General features: G+C 36.1%; 1 protein-coding gene across 1 annotated transcript in view; it reads left to right on the top strand.

Annotated features, from left to right (window-relative positions):
- Window positions 1–1635: 1635 nt before the first annotated feature.
- LOC105004457 (E3 ubiquitin-protein ligase TRIM36) overlaps window positions 1636–13340 on the top strand; it is a 28948-nt gene continuing 17243 nt past the window's right edge. The window contains exons 1-3 of the mRNA XM_010862074.1: window positions 1636–1865; window positions 9454–9779; window positions 12630–12776. Coding sequence (XP_010860376.1) covers window positions 1754–1865; window positions 9454–9779; window positions 12630–12776 — 585 coding nt within the window. The 5' untranslated portion in view covers window positions 1636–1753. The remainder of the gene's footprint in view (window positions 1866–9453; window positions 9780–12629; window positions 12777–13340) is intronic.

The following is a 13340-nucleotide window of genomic DNA, read 5'->3' as shown; positions in this document are numbered from 1 at the left end:
GACCCCCGCGAGCCCGGCCCGCGGTCGCCGCGAGCGCTGGCTCTTCCCCGGCTTTGCCTGCCCGCGCGGGGCGGACTTGCTCCGGCAGCTGTCGGGGTTCAAGTGCTTTTGTTTCAGGGAGTCGGGTGTGCAGTGCAGTTCTTCTCAACTTGTTGGTTTTCCGTCGAACCTCATTTATTTTGAAATGGCTTAATTGGGGGAGCCACCACACCACATTTCTAGTAATCAGATTGCTTCCCTTCAATGTATGTAAAATGAACACTCGTTTTTCTTTTGCGTAAGAATTGCTTTATATCCATCGTGATTAGAAAGCTTATGCACTGCTCTGTTTACAAGAAAAGTGGAAATGATTTTAGATCTTCCAATGAGAGGTAAACCTCCCATAAAATAGGGCGTGAGAATCTGTTTTGGATTTTGAAAGACAATATTTCCCTTTGAATTAGGTGTCAAATTCTTTATGAAATGAGATAGGATGTGAAGATTCTGTATTCTTTGATGTGAATTGTGAAGTGTGGATATCTTCCAGATTTTCTAAAACTGACGTGATGCGGGCTTTACTAAATAATTTATTGAGTGATGCAGCAAGAACCGCTGCATTGCACGACCCACGGACAGTGATAAAGCCCGTTGGCTGAAGTACTGTCGTCAGGGATTATTAACTCACTTGGTGTTATTTTAAGGGGAATAGACTTGCATACATTTTTATTTAACTAAAAGAAGTGAATTGATTCAGTTTTAATTTTCTGTGTGTAGTTGAAATGGTTGACTAACGTTGTACCATTATTACAATTGCAAGGATGCTAAATATAGATTCATAGCACCTGAAGCTTGGGATCCATGGAGGGAAAACTGCACAGGCAAAGGATGGGAAAGCTGGTATGAGGTCATTAGACCTTTATAGTTGTGATGAGTCTTAAGTGTTTCTCATTGAAAATAGTGCAAGCTTGTAGCATTGAGAGCACTTATACTGCTTCTTTGTAATCCTCCCTACCCTTTTAGTATTCATAAAGTGCTTTCAACATAACTGCTTTGGTATTCAGCCTGAGAACCTCAAGTATTTTAATACATTACAGTTTCTGCATGTGGAAAATGATCACGTTTAATGTAGAAAATTGCTGATCATTCAGCTTGTAAGTAGATTTCAAATAGGGTCCAGGAACATAATGGCTAGTCTAGTTTTTACCAGCTCCTGTTACTTGTCAGTTACAGAGCTAATGTGCTGAATAGGAATAATCCTGTTCTTAGTGCTGCATTCTTTTTTTTTTTTGGTGCTATATTCTTAATTTTTATTAAAGTAATCTACTTTCAGAATTTCACTGAAGGTGAAATATTATGGATGCCAAATGTTTTATGCTAATTTTTCTCATATTTCAAATATATATATATATATACACTTTTACCATCTCATGTAAAATCTCATGTCCGTTCGTTCACTTCTAGGCCAAGCGATGATGAGGGGGTGGATAAAATAATGGTGTAGACTTTCATAGCCCAAAAAGAAACTTCAGATTTTAAAAAATCTTTAATTCTTTTCGGTAGTAATTATATATGTATTTATACACGGGGTATAAGCAAGTTAATGTATTTACACACTAAAAGCCTTTTGTTCTGATTTCTGCTTCTCATTAAGGTTACCATTAAGAATATCGAAAGAGAGCTCATTTGCCCGGCATGCAAGGAGCTGTTCACCCACCCGTTGATTCTCCCTTGTCAGCATAGCATCTGTCATAAATGCGTGAAGGAGCTCTTACTGATGCTTGATGATTCATTCAATGACGTGGGGTCTGACAACTCCAATCAGAGCAGTCCTCGACTTCGGCTTCCCTCCCCTAGTGTGGATAAAATTGACAGAATTAGCAGACCAGGTATGTGGTAGAACCGGCTGATGAAGCTTGTTTATATGTTTGGAGATAATTGTAGAAGGGAAATTTCATCATTTTGGGGGTTAATCTTTCCAGGTGAATAAATTAAAAGTGTACTTATACAAGAATCTCTCTCTCTCTCAAAATGAACTTTTAAAATGTCAGAATGAACTTTTAATTGTCTTTTGATATTCATTTAAAGTGGATATTGGATGTTGAACACCAGCTTTGTGTTAAACCCATTGTTAACTGTGTCTGTATTTTAGGGCATGTTCTATAACCCTGTGATGTCCTTTATAGGAGGGTTGAAATAATGGACTACTGAAGTACTTACTAGGGACTCTTCTATGTTTGGTAATAGGTAAATAAATATGCAAAATTAAAGGGTGAGACTATGTAATGCCTAGTCCCAGAAGCCTTTCAGAGTAATGTTATTTGGTATCATTCTAATACATTTTATTCTTCAGCCATTTTTTTTGATCCAGATTTTAAAATAACAATTTTGAACATCAGCTAAACAGTGGAATTCTGTAATAGTTTATAGAAGTAGATCTCAGTTCAGTTGAGTTGCTCAGTCGTTTCCAACTCTTTTCGACACCATGGATTGCAGCATGCCAGGCTTCCCTGTCCATCACCAACTCCGGGAGTTTACTCAAGCTCATGTCCATTGAGTTGATGATGCCATCCAACCATCTCATCATCTGTCATTCCCTTCTCCTTCTACCTTCAATCTTTCCCAGCATCAGGATCTTTTCCAAGGGGTCAGTTCTTTGCATCAGGTGGCTGAAAGATTGGAGTTTCAGTTTCAGCATCAGTCCTTCCAATGAATATTCAGGACTAATTTTCTTTAGGATGGACTGGTTTGATCTCCTTGCAGTCCACGGGACTCTCAAGTCTTCTCCAACACTACTGGGATGGTATATTTTTCTTCTGAACATCTATTGCAGGATTAATGTAGATCAAAATGAATTTGAAATCACTGGGAACAAGGCCATTGGAAAATTAAGGGCCAGAGTGAGCAGTGAGAATCAAGGGGAGGCAAAGGTCTGGATAGAAATGTCACGGCCTTACCTTCAGCACTTCCTTCCTGTTGAGGAGAGTCCTCTAGTGGCCATGAGCACCAGATCTCAGGGCTTCAGCTCTGCCTAGTTTGGGCTTTGAAGTTTCCAGTTTCATCCTTTGTCCACTCTATTTCTGTCTCTTTCGTTTAGGAGTAACTTTTTAATATTGTAAAAAAAAAAAAAAACAAACCCAAAAACAAAACTTTTTTTTTTTAAATCAGAAAAAGATCTTTTTCTCATTTGCGTGCTAGAGAATGCCATCACCTCTGGTTGTGCTGTGATACGGAATCTCCTTGGGCAGTATTTGTGTCTGTGTGTTCCATTAGAGAGTGGATAAGAGGAGATTTGTGCTACGAGTGGTACTATGGTATTTTAAATCCATGAATTTTTCTTTAAATGGTAATCACTAGTTGCTTGGAGGGTATTTTACACACATAAAAGTTGTATGTGTATACATAAAAGGGAGCATTGGGTAACTGGGAGGTGCAGGGTGCATGAGGGTGGAGAGGGCTTTGCTCTTTGTGAAGTTATCACTTTCATGTTTTCCTCCTGAGAGGAGACTGGTGTACTGACGAGGGTAGGAAAGACGGTGATAGCTTGAAACCATTCTACCAGATAAAAGTTCATCTTCTATTAGTAGATTCTTAGAGAATAATTAGGGACCCTGGCTTGATTGATGAACAAGATCCACTTTTTGTATACTAATGTTCAGCCCAGTCCATTAAATGAGATTCTAGTTAAATACTAGTATTTTTACTGATCTTTAGATTGAGCTCACATGTGTATTTCATGAAATTCTTTATTATATTTAGGCTTTTAATCTTAAGACTTGGTTAGTTTTTATAGAATCAGTATAAAATATGAATAAAAAATAGTTAACTGTTTCTGTTTCCAGGAACTTACCTAGCCCAGCAGTTGGTAGCCATTCAATAAATATTTGTCGCATGGATGTTGAATGGCAAACGTCTGCTATGAGATTTGTATAGAGCATGCCATAATGGCTTATCTTCATTGATAATGGCATTGTTTTCCAGGACAAGAGATCAAAAGTAGATTTACTAGATATGTTCTTCCCTCTTCTTTAGGAAGAGCCCTTTTAATCTGAACTGTGTCCTGACAGGGGACAAGTTAGAAAGCTGCTCTGTGGAGAGTGATTAAAGGAAATAAGAATGTTTAGCTGGGAGAAGGGTGTGACTGCAGAATATGATGGCTGTCTCATGGGAGAGTAGTAGTGCTCTAGGTATGTTCGCAGCAGACGTTCCAGATCTGTCCAGTATACTGGCCACATATGGCTGTTGAGCACGTGAAACACGGTAGTCTGAATGGAGGGATACATGTGGAGCTCTTAGAAGGAAAAAATGAACATAAATATGTCTAATAATTTTATGTTACATTTTGAAATGATAGTTTTTGAATATATTACTAAATATGTATTTCTAAAATTAGCTTCACTTGTTTATTTTTACTTTTTTAATGTGGCTATTGGAAAATGGAGGAGGAAATGGCAACCCACTCCAGTATCCTTGCCTGGAAAATCCCATGGACAGAGGAGCCTGGCTGGGTACAGCCCGTGGGGTCGCAGAGAGTCGGACATGCCTGAGTGCACACACACTGGAAAATGTAAAATGATGTGTGGCTTACACTTTCACATGCATTTCTTTCAAATTGCATTGCATGTTTCATTTGACACATTTTAAAATAAAAGGACGCCTTGAAGGGAGAGCAAGATGTGTATCTATAACATTAGCATATTAAGTTGTAAAATCTAAAAGAGCTGTATAACTGTTCGTTTTTGGTCGTATATGTGTGTATATATATACACACAAGATTTTTCTCCCATTTTGTTGTCATGTCCCATTTGTCTGTTGTCATTAAGATACAATCAGTGTTAGTAATATTTATTTATTGTGCTGATTTCGGTCACTTAAAACAAGCAAAGATACTTTACTTTGACTTTGTATTTTCAACAGTTACCATAAGTAATTGTTTAAAAACACAAATATGTGATTGTTTAAAAACACAGATCCACAGGATGAAGTATAGGCTCTTAATTGCTGCACCAACAGTGTTTAATTCTGAACTGTGATAAAATAACCTCGATGAATGCTTTACATTGGTGGCTTTATATAAATACCATGTGTACCAGGAGGAACACATTTTTTACTGTCAATTCAATAATTGTGTTATGTGTAGGACACAGTTACTGCTTTATCTTTTGTTAACATGTTGTGAATCTTCTCTTTGAAATTAAATTCTAAATCCAGCTTTCTGTTCATTGTTCACAGCATCACAACGGAGATCTTTGGGGTGGAGAGGTAGAAAATGCTTTATTGCTTGTGTGGCCGCAGGCAGTATAGTGTTGGATTTAAATTAAATAACTTTATAGAGATAAATTAAAATCATCATCAGTGGTCAAGTCTTCAAAATCATGTAGAAAGTGAACAAATTGGGCTGACATGACTTAAAGGTCAACAGGACTAAATTTTCAAGCAAGTTCTGATGTTTTTAAAGGGAGTTCTGATTATTAGTGCTTGCATTTTGTCATATATGCACACACAGGTATATGTATCCATGGTGGGATATTTTTAAAGAAAAAGACATCCCCTTGTTACTATTTTTTTAAATGTTACCTTAAAAATGCTTTACATTTACTTAATGGAGCAAAGCTTAAATTAACAGCCATATTGCTGCCTTGGGGAGGTTAAATAAGCCAGTACCTTAATTTGCCTAAATGTATTGATTATTTCCCTGGTGGCTCAGATGGTAAAACATCTGCCTACAACGTGGGAGACCTGGGTTCGATCCCTGGGTCAGGAAGATCCCCTGGAGAAGGAAATGGCAACCCACTCTAGTACGCTTGCCTGGAAAATCCCAAGGACAGAGGAGCCTGGTAGGCTACGTCCATGGGGTCGCAAGGAGTCGGGCGTGACCGAGCGACTTCACTTTGTTTCACTTTATTGATAATTTTGGTAGTTAATACCATAAATCTTTGCTTGTTTATGCATATGGTATATTTTTTGTTAATATTTTAAATTATTTGGGATCTGAGTTTTAACATTTGGGTCTTTCTCATTGTGAATAAATAATGTACATTGCTTTTGTGTGAAAGGTGGGCCAACTCATCATATTAAAATAATTTCTTTTTTTATTCCAGTTGACCTTTAAAGTAAAATTGGCTACTTTTTTTTTGAGGGAAAATGCTGGTGATACCTTAAATTTTGGTGGAGAAAATAAACACCTGAAATATTACCCTTTTCTGTTTTCCTCACCTTCTTCTACATGCCTCAATTTAAAAATCTTAAGCCACTTCTAGAAGCCACACGTAATCCATTCTCTTATAGGTTTTAGTGAGACCCTGAGAATTTGAAGTGTTGAAACTTAGTAATTAGGAGGAGAGGTAGGAACAGTTTGCTTAAAAAAATAATTGCTCATTACCCACTTTTGATTCAAAGGGTAGTCGAGAAAGTTTTTGCAGTTTGAAAATCTAATACTCAAAGGGATAATGTAACTCATAGGCATCAGATGGTCAGAATGTGGCTGCAGTAAGGTGGTGCGTAAGGCGGCAGCCTTTGCACAGCACCAGGGAGCCAGCATGATGTCAACTGAGGAGATACCGTCTACTGTGTGGCCAGGTAGTAACAGTGGGGAGTAGTTTGCAGCCAGAATATGGCAGAAGATAATGCAGTTGGAATAGGTCTGGGATTGGTGATGAATTTTTGTTTTGAAATACTCGATTTTGAAATGCTTTATTACTACTTTTTATCATTTAAGTGGGAAATTGTGATGGAAAGATGACTTTTGAGGGAGGATTTGCTATAAACCAGTTTGAAATAATTTTGGAGTCTTCATTTTTATGCTTAACTGGTTTAATCTGTCTTTGAAGTTAAAGGTATAGGGGGAAGGTGTTGATTCTGCAAAATGAGAGTGTTCAGATAATTAGCAAATATCATTAACCCAATGAATGGAATTTGACTTGGAAGATTGTCTCGCTTGGCCTGTTTGCTGCTTTACCTTTCTAAGTGGTCATTACTCCCATCCTGTTATACCGTGCTTTCGGGCAGCACTGTGCATAGACCTTTGTGTGATCATGGAAACGCTTGACCCTGTGCCATACAAGAGGGTAACCAAAAATGGCTTTTGACAATTTTAAATGTGGGTACTACCAAGGAATTGACTTTTTATATTAAATTTTAAGTAAATTTAAATAGCCGCACTTGGCTAATAGTTACTGGATTAGCAGAGTTATAGAGAAATATTGATTCTGTTATGTTTTATTCTTAGTTCTATTGACTTGATTTTTTTTTTCCATCTGGCTTACTTCTCAGAATATCTTTAGATTTGTCTTGTTTTCTTTATTGCCCTGAAGTATATTTTATTGTTTATTTTTATGAAAACGATGGTAGAAGATAAGACAGACAAAATAAAAGTTCTTTAGAATCATAAAAAAATTTTGAGAGCTTTTAAGATCTGTTTAGAAAAATAGCCAAGATATATTGATTTAATAGTTTGTCTGGTTTAAGTAGTTCAGTGTGATGCCTTACATCTTGTTTTTTATTGTAAAAACAAAAGAGGTTTACAGAAAAGGGATAAAACTTGTTTTTGAAATTTCTGAACATGAGGGTCAAAATCTGGGTGTCACCAGTGTACATGTTAAAGCATGATTTTACTGGCATAATTTATTTTTGTTTTTTCCCCATTACTTAATTGAGCACAACCTTCAATTCATAAAACCAATAATTCCTTTTTTTAAAACATTGACTGTTAAGATTAGTTATCCATTTTAATTTTTATCACCTAGTTCATGTGTGGAAGCATGTAACTAAATATGAATTTCCATTTGTTTAAACTTGACCACTGCAGTGTATCACTTCCAGAATTATTTGGCTTGTTTTTTCACTAAATGAAATTTTCATTGGCATGTGTTTTAAAACTAGTTCTGCTGCTTATTTTATTATGTGCCTGCTGTGGTGTGAAATATCTCATACTATATTGCATGTTTTTGGAATTATTACAAGGATATATTTTACATAGGATTTTCACATTTTTATGTGACTGCTTTCTTGGGTATATTTTTAAATGTAAAGTTTAAAAATGTCTAAATTTTTTGAAGATATTTAAAATTTAAAATAATGCAGTTGCATGCTTGTGGCATAAGTAGCTTTGGGGGCCTAATGCTGTTTTGCATGTTGTAAAGTCACTTCAAATGTCTCATACCGTGGACTGATCACTAAATTTTACCTATGTAGTGATATGTCAGACATCTTTTAAGATAGTCTTCAGTAATGATAGTAATGTTGCCTGGGCGATATTAATACAGCTGTTTAAAGACATTTTCTAAATGTGATTTACTAGATTTAACCACTCACTTTTGGTATTGGATAGTAGTATGAAAGAAGGCTATAGCCAAAACAGTTTGTGTTTGTACTTAGGGAGTTATTTTGTGGGCAACCAAGACTACCTGCTTGGACTAGATTTATACAGGAGAGGAGGAAGCAGGATAGGCATGCCCCTGTGTTAAACAGACCACCCCAGACTCCTGCGAACCTGTGGGTAAGGACTGTCATGCCTTGGTTTCTTGATTTGTTAAAATCAGGATACTACTGAGGAAAGGTGTGTTGTAAAGTTACTTGTAGTATTTTTGGTATATCTTTTGGCTTACTGAATTAAACAATCTTAATGATTCTTTTTTTCAGGTCATAAGAAGATAATAAATGGTTGGTTCCTCTTAAAGTCACTACATCCTAGGTCTATGAATAAGCTTTTCACTCTCTTATAGATTGCATTGAATTAACTAATGATTTTGCCAACTGAATTTTCTAGATAAAACAATACTACAGTGGGATACCCTCTATTGCTTCTTAATAATTTTGTTGTCACGTATTTTTCAGAGAATCTGAGCTATAGATTTGATTTTTTTTTTAATTTTTTAATTTCTTTTTATTTTTTTGTGCTATGGATTGTTTAACCAGAAAGTGTGTATGGATACATAGATACAAAATTTTGCATGCAATTTCAAATAGTTTACTAAACTATTTGAATCTTCCTGTAATCAATCCATGGACCCTGCCTGGGTTAAGGGCTCCTGCCCTTTCGTGTATAAAGTCAGTTACTATCAATCAGCCAAGGATATTTTCATTTAAATGCAAGCCACATTCCTTTGGGTATGATGTATAAAAATAACCATGTTTATATAATTGTTTACTTTCAAAAAATCTTGACCCTGTGTAGTATTGTATGCTTCGTCCACATACCTGATTTAATATGGGATTTATATGGGATTTACTCTAGAATAATTTCTTTCATCTTTGATTTGATAACTTAGTAGCTTGGGCTTTTGTATACCAAGGAAAAACCATTTAAAAAAAAAAGAATTTTCAGTACACGAACTGATTCATATGCAGCCACTTTGAGTATTACGTTCTTGGAATATATATGTAGATACATACCTTTGCAAAACATGACTCCTTTTTTTTTTCATTCTATTCATTTTCCTACCTATGTAACTAAACAAGAACTTATTAATTACACAGGCTGGAAGCGCAATTCACTGACCCCTAGGACAACCACTTTTCCTTGTCCTGGCTGTGAGCATGATGTGGATCTTGGAGAGCGGGGTATCAATGGTCTTTTTCGAAATTTCACTTTGGAAACTATTGTTGAAAGATATCGGCAGGCAGCCAGGGCGGCCACAGCCATTATGTGTGACCTTTGTAAGCCACCACCTCAGGAATCCACAAAGAGCTGCATGGACTGCAGCGCAAGCTACTGCAACGAATGCTTCAAAATTTACCATCCGTGGGGCACTGTAAAAGCGCAGCATGAGTATGTGGGTCCAACCACGAACTTTAGACCCAAGGTGAGTGACGTTTCTATGAAGTTAGTGTATTAAACTTAATATGATGAGGTGAATTATACCAAGTCCAGAACCTGACAGAAGGAAAATAATTTTAAAAGCTGACAGGAGAAATTAAGGCCTTATAGTTGGAGTTGCTGCTGCTGCTGCTAAGTCGCTTCAGTCGTGTCCGACTCTGTGCGACCCCATAAACGGCAGCCCACCAGGCTCCCCCGTCCCTGGGATTCTCCAGGCAAGAATGCTGGAGTGGGTTGCCATCTCCTTCCCCAGTGCATGAAAGTGAAAAGTGAAAGTGAAGTCGCTCAGTTGTGTCCTACTCTTAGTGACCCCATGGACTGCAGCCCACCAGGCTCCTCCGTCCATGGGATTTTCCAGGCAAGAGTTAGTGTGTTGCTAAACGTCCCCAGAGCTTAGAAGGCAGTAGTATGGTTCACTCTATTAAAACACAATGATGTACAATACCTGAGTATTTGTAATGATTACTGAGAAATAGAGGAAAAGTTCTGTCAGATATACTCTCTAAAGACTGAGATAGTTAAAGTTAAAAAGCTTTTGTGCTTTAATATGACAAGCCTGTCATTGTCTAAAAGGTGTGGTTGGGCAACATCCTGACATTTTTAGTTACCTAAATTGTACCATGAATAAATAAGAGTAATTACAGCCGAATAGTTTGAAGCTTATGATATAATGGTTATATAGTATCTGAAGTGGAATTTGCATTTTTAAGTATTTGGGTAGTTTCTGTAATAATGTACAAAGGAACTTGATGAATGAAGTTATAGATGAAACAAAGTTGTCTCTGAATGGATATTTGTTGAAGCTAGATAAAGGATACATTGTGATTTATTTTATTATTCTTCCAGGTAAATAAATAAATAAACATTACTCTGTTTTTTGAAAAAGGATTCTATGCATTGTGGTTTGCCCTACTATGTGATTCAAAAGCAGAATGTGTTTTTGACATCTTCACTTAATACTGCTTTCTGATTTTATATAGATTTAAAACATGTAATTGATTCTTTTGATTGCTGTTCTCATTCCCCTAAACCTAGTAACTTGTGTGAATATGAATTCTATTTATGTTCTTAAACGTAAGACACTAAGCATAAGACATTTCCATAGAAAAATGGAAAAAAAAAACAGTCTTCAAAGTTATCTTGAAACTGTGAGCTGAATACTTCTCATTTCATATTAAATGGGGTAGGTGTGGTGGATTAAAACAAGACCAGTCTGCGCCTGTGCTTTTTGGAGTGACTTCTTTCTCAAATTGTGCCAGTGTAGCAATAGACTTCGGAGAAGGCAATGGCACCCCACTCCAGTACTCTTGCCTGGAAAATCCCATGGACGGAGGAGCCTGGTGGGCTGCAGTCCATGGGGTCGTGAAGAGTCGGGCACGACTGAGTGACTTCACTTTCACTTTTCACTTTCATGCATTGGAGAAGGAAATGGCAACCCACTCCAGTGTTCTTGCCTGGAGAATCCCAGGGACAGAGGAGCCTGGTAGGAGGCCGTCTATGGGGTCACACAGAGTCGGACACGACTGAAGCGACTTAGCAGCGGCAGCAGCAATAGACTTATTAAATACTTTAAAATTTGCTATTATATTCCTTAGCTCAGCTTAAATGCTTAAGGTCATAGATTTTTAAAAATTTATGACTTCAACCTAGTGTTTGATGTGTCTTTTAAAATATTAATTAAATTGATTAGTACTATTCTATCATGAAGGAACCTGTAATTATTAAGTATGTTGGGCTTTAGTTTTTGGGAGTTAATTTCATAAAGTTGACCATTTTTGAGTATAAATTATAGTCTTGTTCTGTTTACAAATGTAAGATTGATAAGAGAATGAAATATGAAGAAGTTATATTGAGGAGAAGTTTTTTCCCTCCAAGTGTTATTCACTGTCGTAAAATTCTAAAAAGGTGTCTCTTATCCTATAGAATATTTACTTGTAATTTTGAGTTCTTGCATTCTTTGCATGAAGGCCAAGTTTTATATTCTAATTGTAATGGCTTTGAGAATGTAGGAACCTGGATGTGCCTAAAAATTTGAAATCTTTTCCATTATTTTTCCTGGAGCTACATATTAGTATTAGGACTTTTTGTATTAGAATTAAAAAAAAAAATTTCTAAGCTATCAGACCAGTTGTAGCTGCTTAAAATATTATCTTGTGGAATAATTAACAGCTTTTTGATTAAAACAATCCTTTTCTTCCAAATGAAAACAGCTATATTATATAAAATTCAGTTTAACTATGATGATAGTTTATGGAATAAATAAAAAGGTAGAAATGAAAATCAGGAAAGCACAGTCCTAAATTTGTTCATTGTGTGGGTAAACAATATGTAAAACCAAACATTTGGAACCTTGTATGATGAAGTGTTCCAAGTTCCTTAGTGACAGATTTCTTGTGAGGATAATGAAGCAATAGGTTCTCATGGTTGTTTGTTTTAATACTTTATAAACATTGATCATAATCATGAATAATTGCCTAGTCATTGTGGTCAGAGGACCTTTCTAGCTTGTTTAAGCGTTTTACTTAAGTCTGATAGGAAAGAAATTTTCAACTCCTTAGCACTAAGTTTAGGGGAAATAACGTTTACATAATTAATTGACCATTTGAACCCTTAAATTAAAAAACAATAATTCTAATGTAGACAATTTTCATACAATGGACCAAATGCTTTTATTTCTTTTTACTTTTTTATTTCTTTTATTACTTTAGATGGCTTTAGTTAGTGATTTTATAATGCAAATCCTTGTGTTTTGGTACTTTATCCAATTACTTGACATCTTTTGAGTGTATGTAATCTATGAGGACCCTTAATCCCACTTTTATCCTTTGTTCAATAGATTTTGATGTGCCCAGAGCATGAAACAGAGAGGATAAACATGTACTGTGAACTATGCAGGAGGCCAGTGTGTCATCTCTGTAAGTTGGGTGGGAATCATTCCAATCACCGCGTAACCACCATGAGCAGTGCCTACAAAACCTTAAAGGTAGAGCTTATTTTAGAACTAAATTTTGATTCTTTATAACTTTAGACCCTTAACTTTTTTTTCTGTATAAAATCATGGCAGATTGTGTGATCTGTTTTACTGAAATGAGTTAACAGTCTGAAGCATTACTTAATGATCTGCTAATATTAGGTTGTTAGTATATGTGACCAGGCAGCTCTTTGTCCTTGTAATGTGCTAGTTCTAAAGTCTGAGTGCTGAGAGGGACAAAGGACTCTTCATTATGATCCATCCCTGTGTGAGCCCAGCGCCATGACCTTGAGTGTGGTTAGTAGCTTTTTTAAAACGCTTGATTCTTGTTGCTTACCAGTAGAATAAGTATAAACTTTTTTTGTCTATTCTGTGGATACTAGCTAAACCTGAGTTACTTGCTGTCTGTTAACATTATACATGGCCCTCTTAATACTTAAAAAAATTTTTTTTTGTTTCATTCTTTTTTCCTTTTTTAAAAGGAATTCATTCATTTATAAATCTACCACCCATTTAAATTGTTGTCTCCTTTAACAATATATGTATGTGTTTTTGGCATATCTACCTACAGTTTCA

The sequence above is a fragment of the Bison bison genome, unplaced genomic scaffold (assembly GCF_000754665.1).
Source record: "Bison bison bison isolate TAMUID 2011002044 unplaced genomic scaffold, Bison_UMD1.0 scf7180017864476, whole genome shotgun sequence".
In the NCBI taxonomy this organism is placed as follows: Eukaryota; Metazoa; Chordata; class Mammalia; order Artiodactyla; family Bovidae; genus Bison; species Bison bison.
The sequence above is the reverse complement of the archived record's forward strand: the minus strand, read 5'-3'. Positions and strand labels throughout refer to the sequence as shown.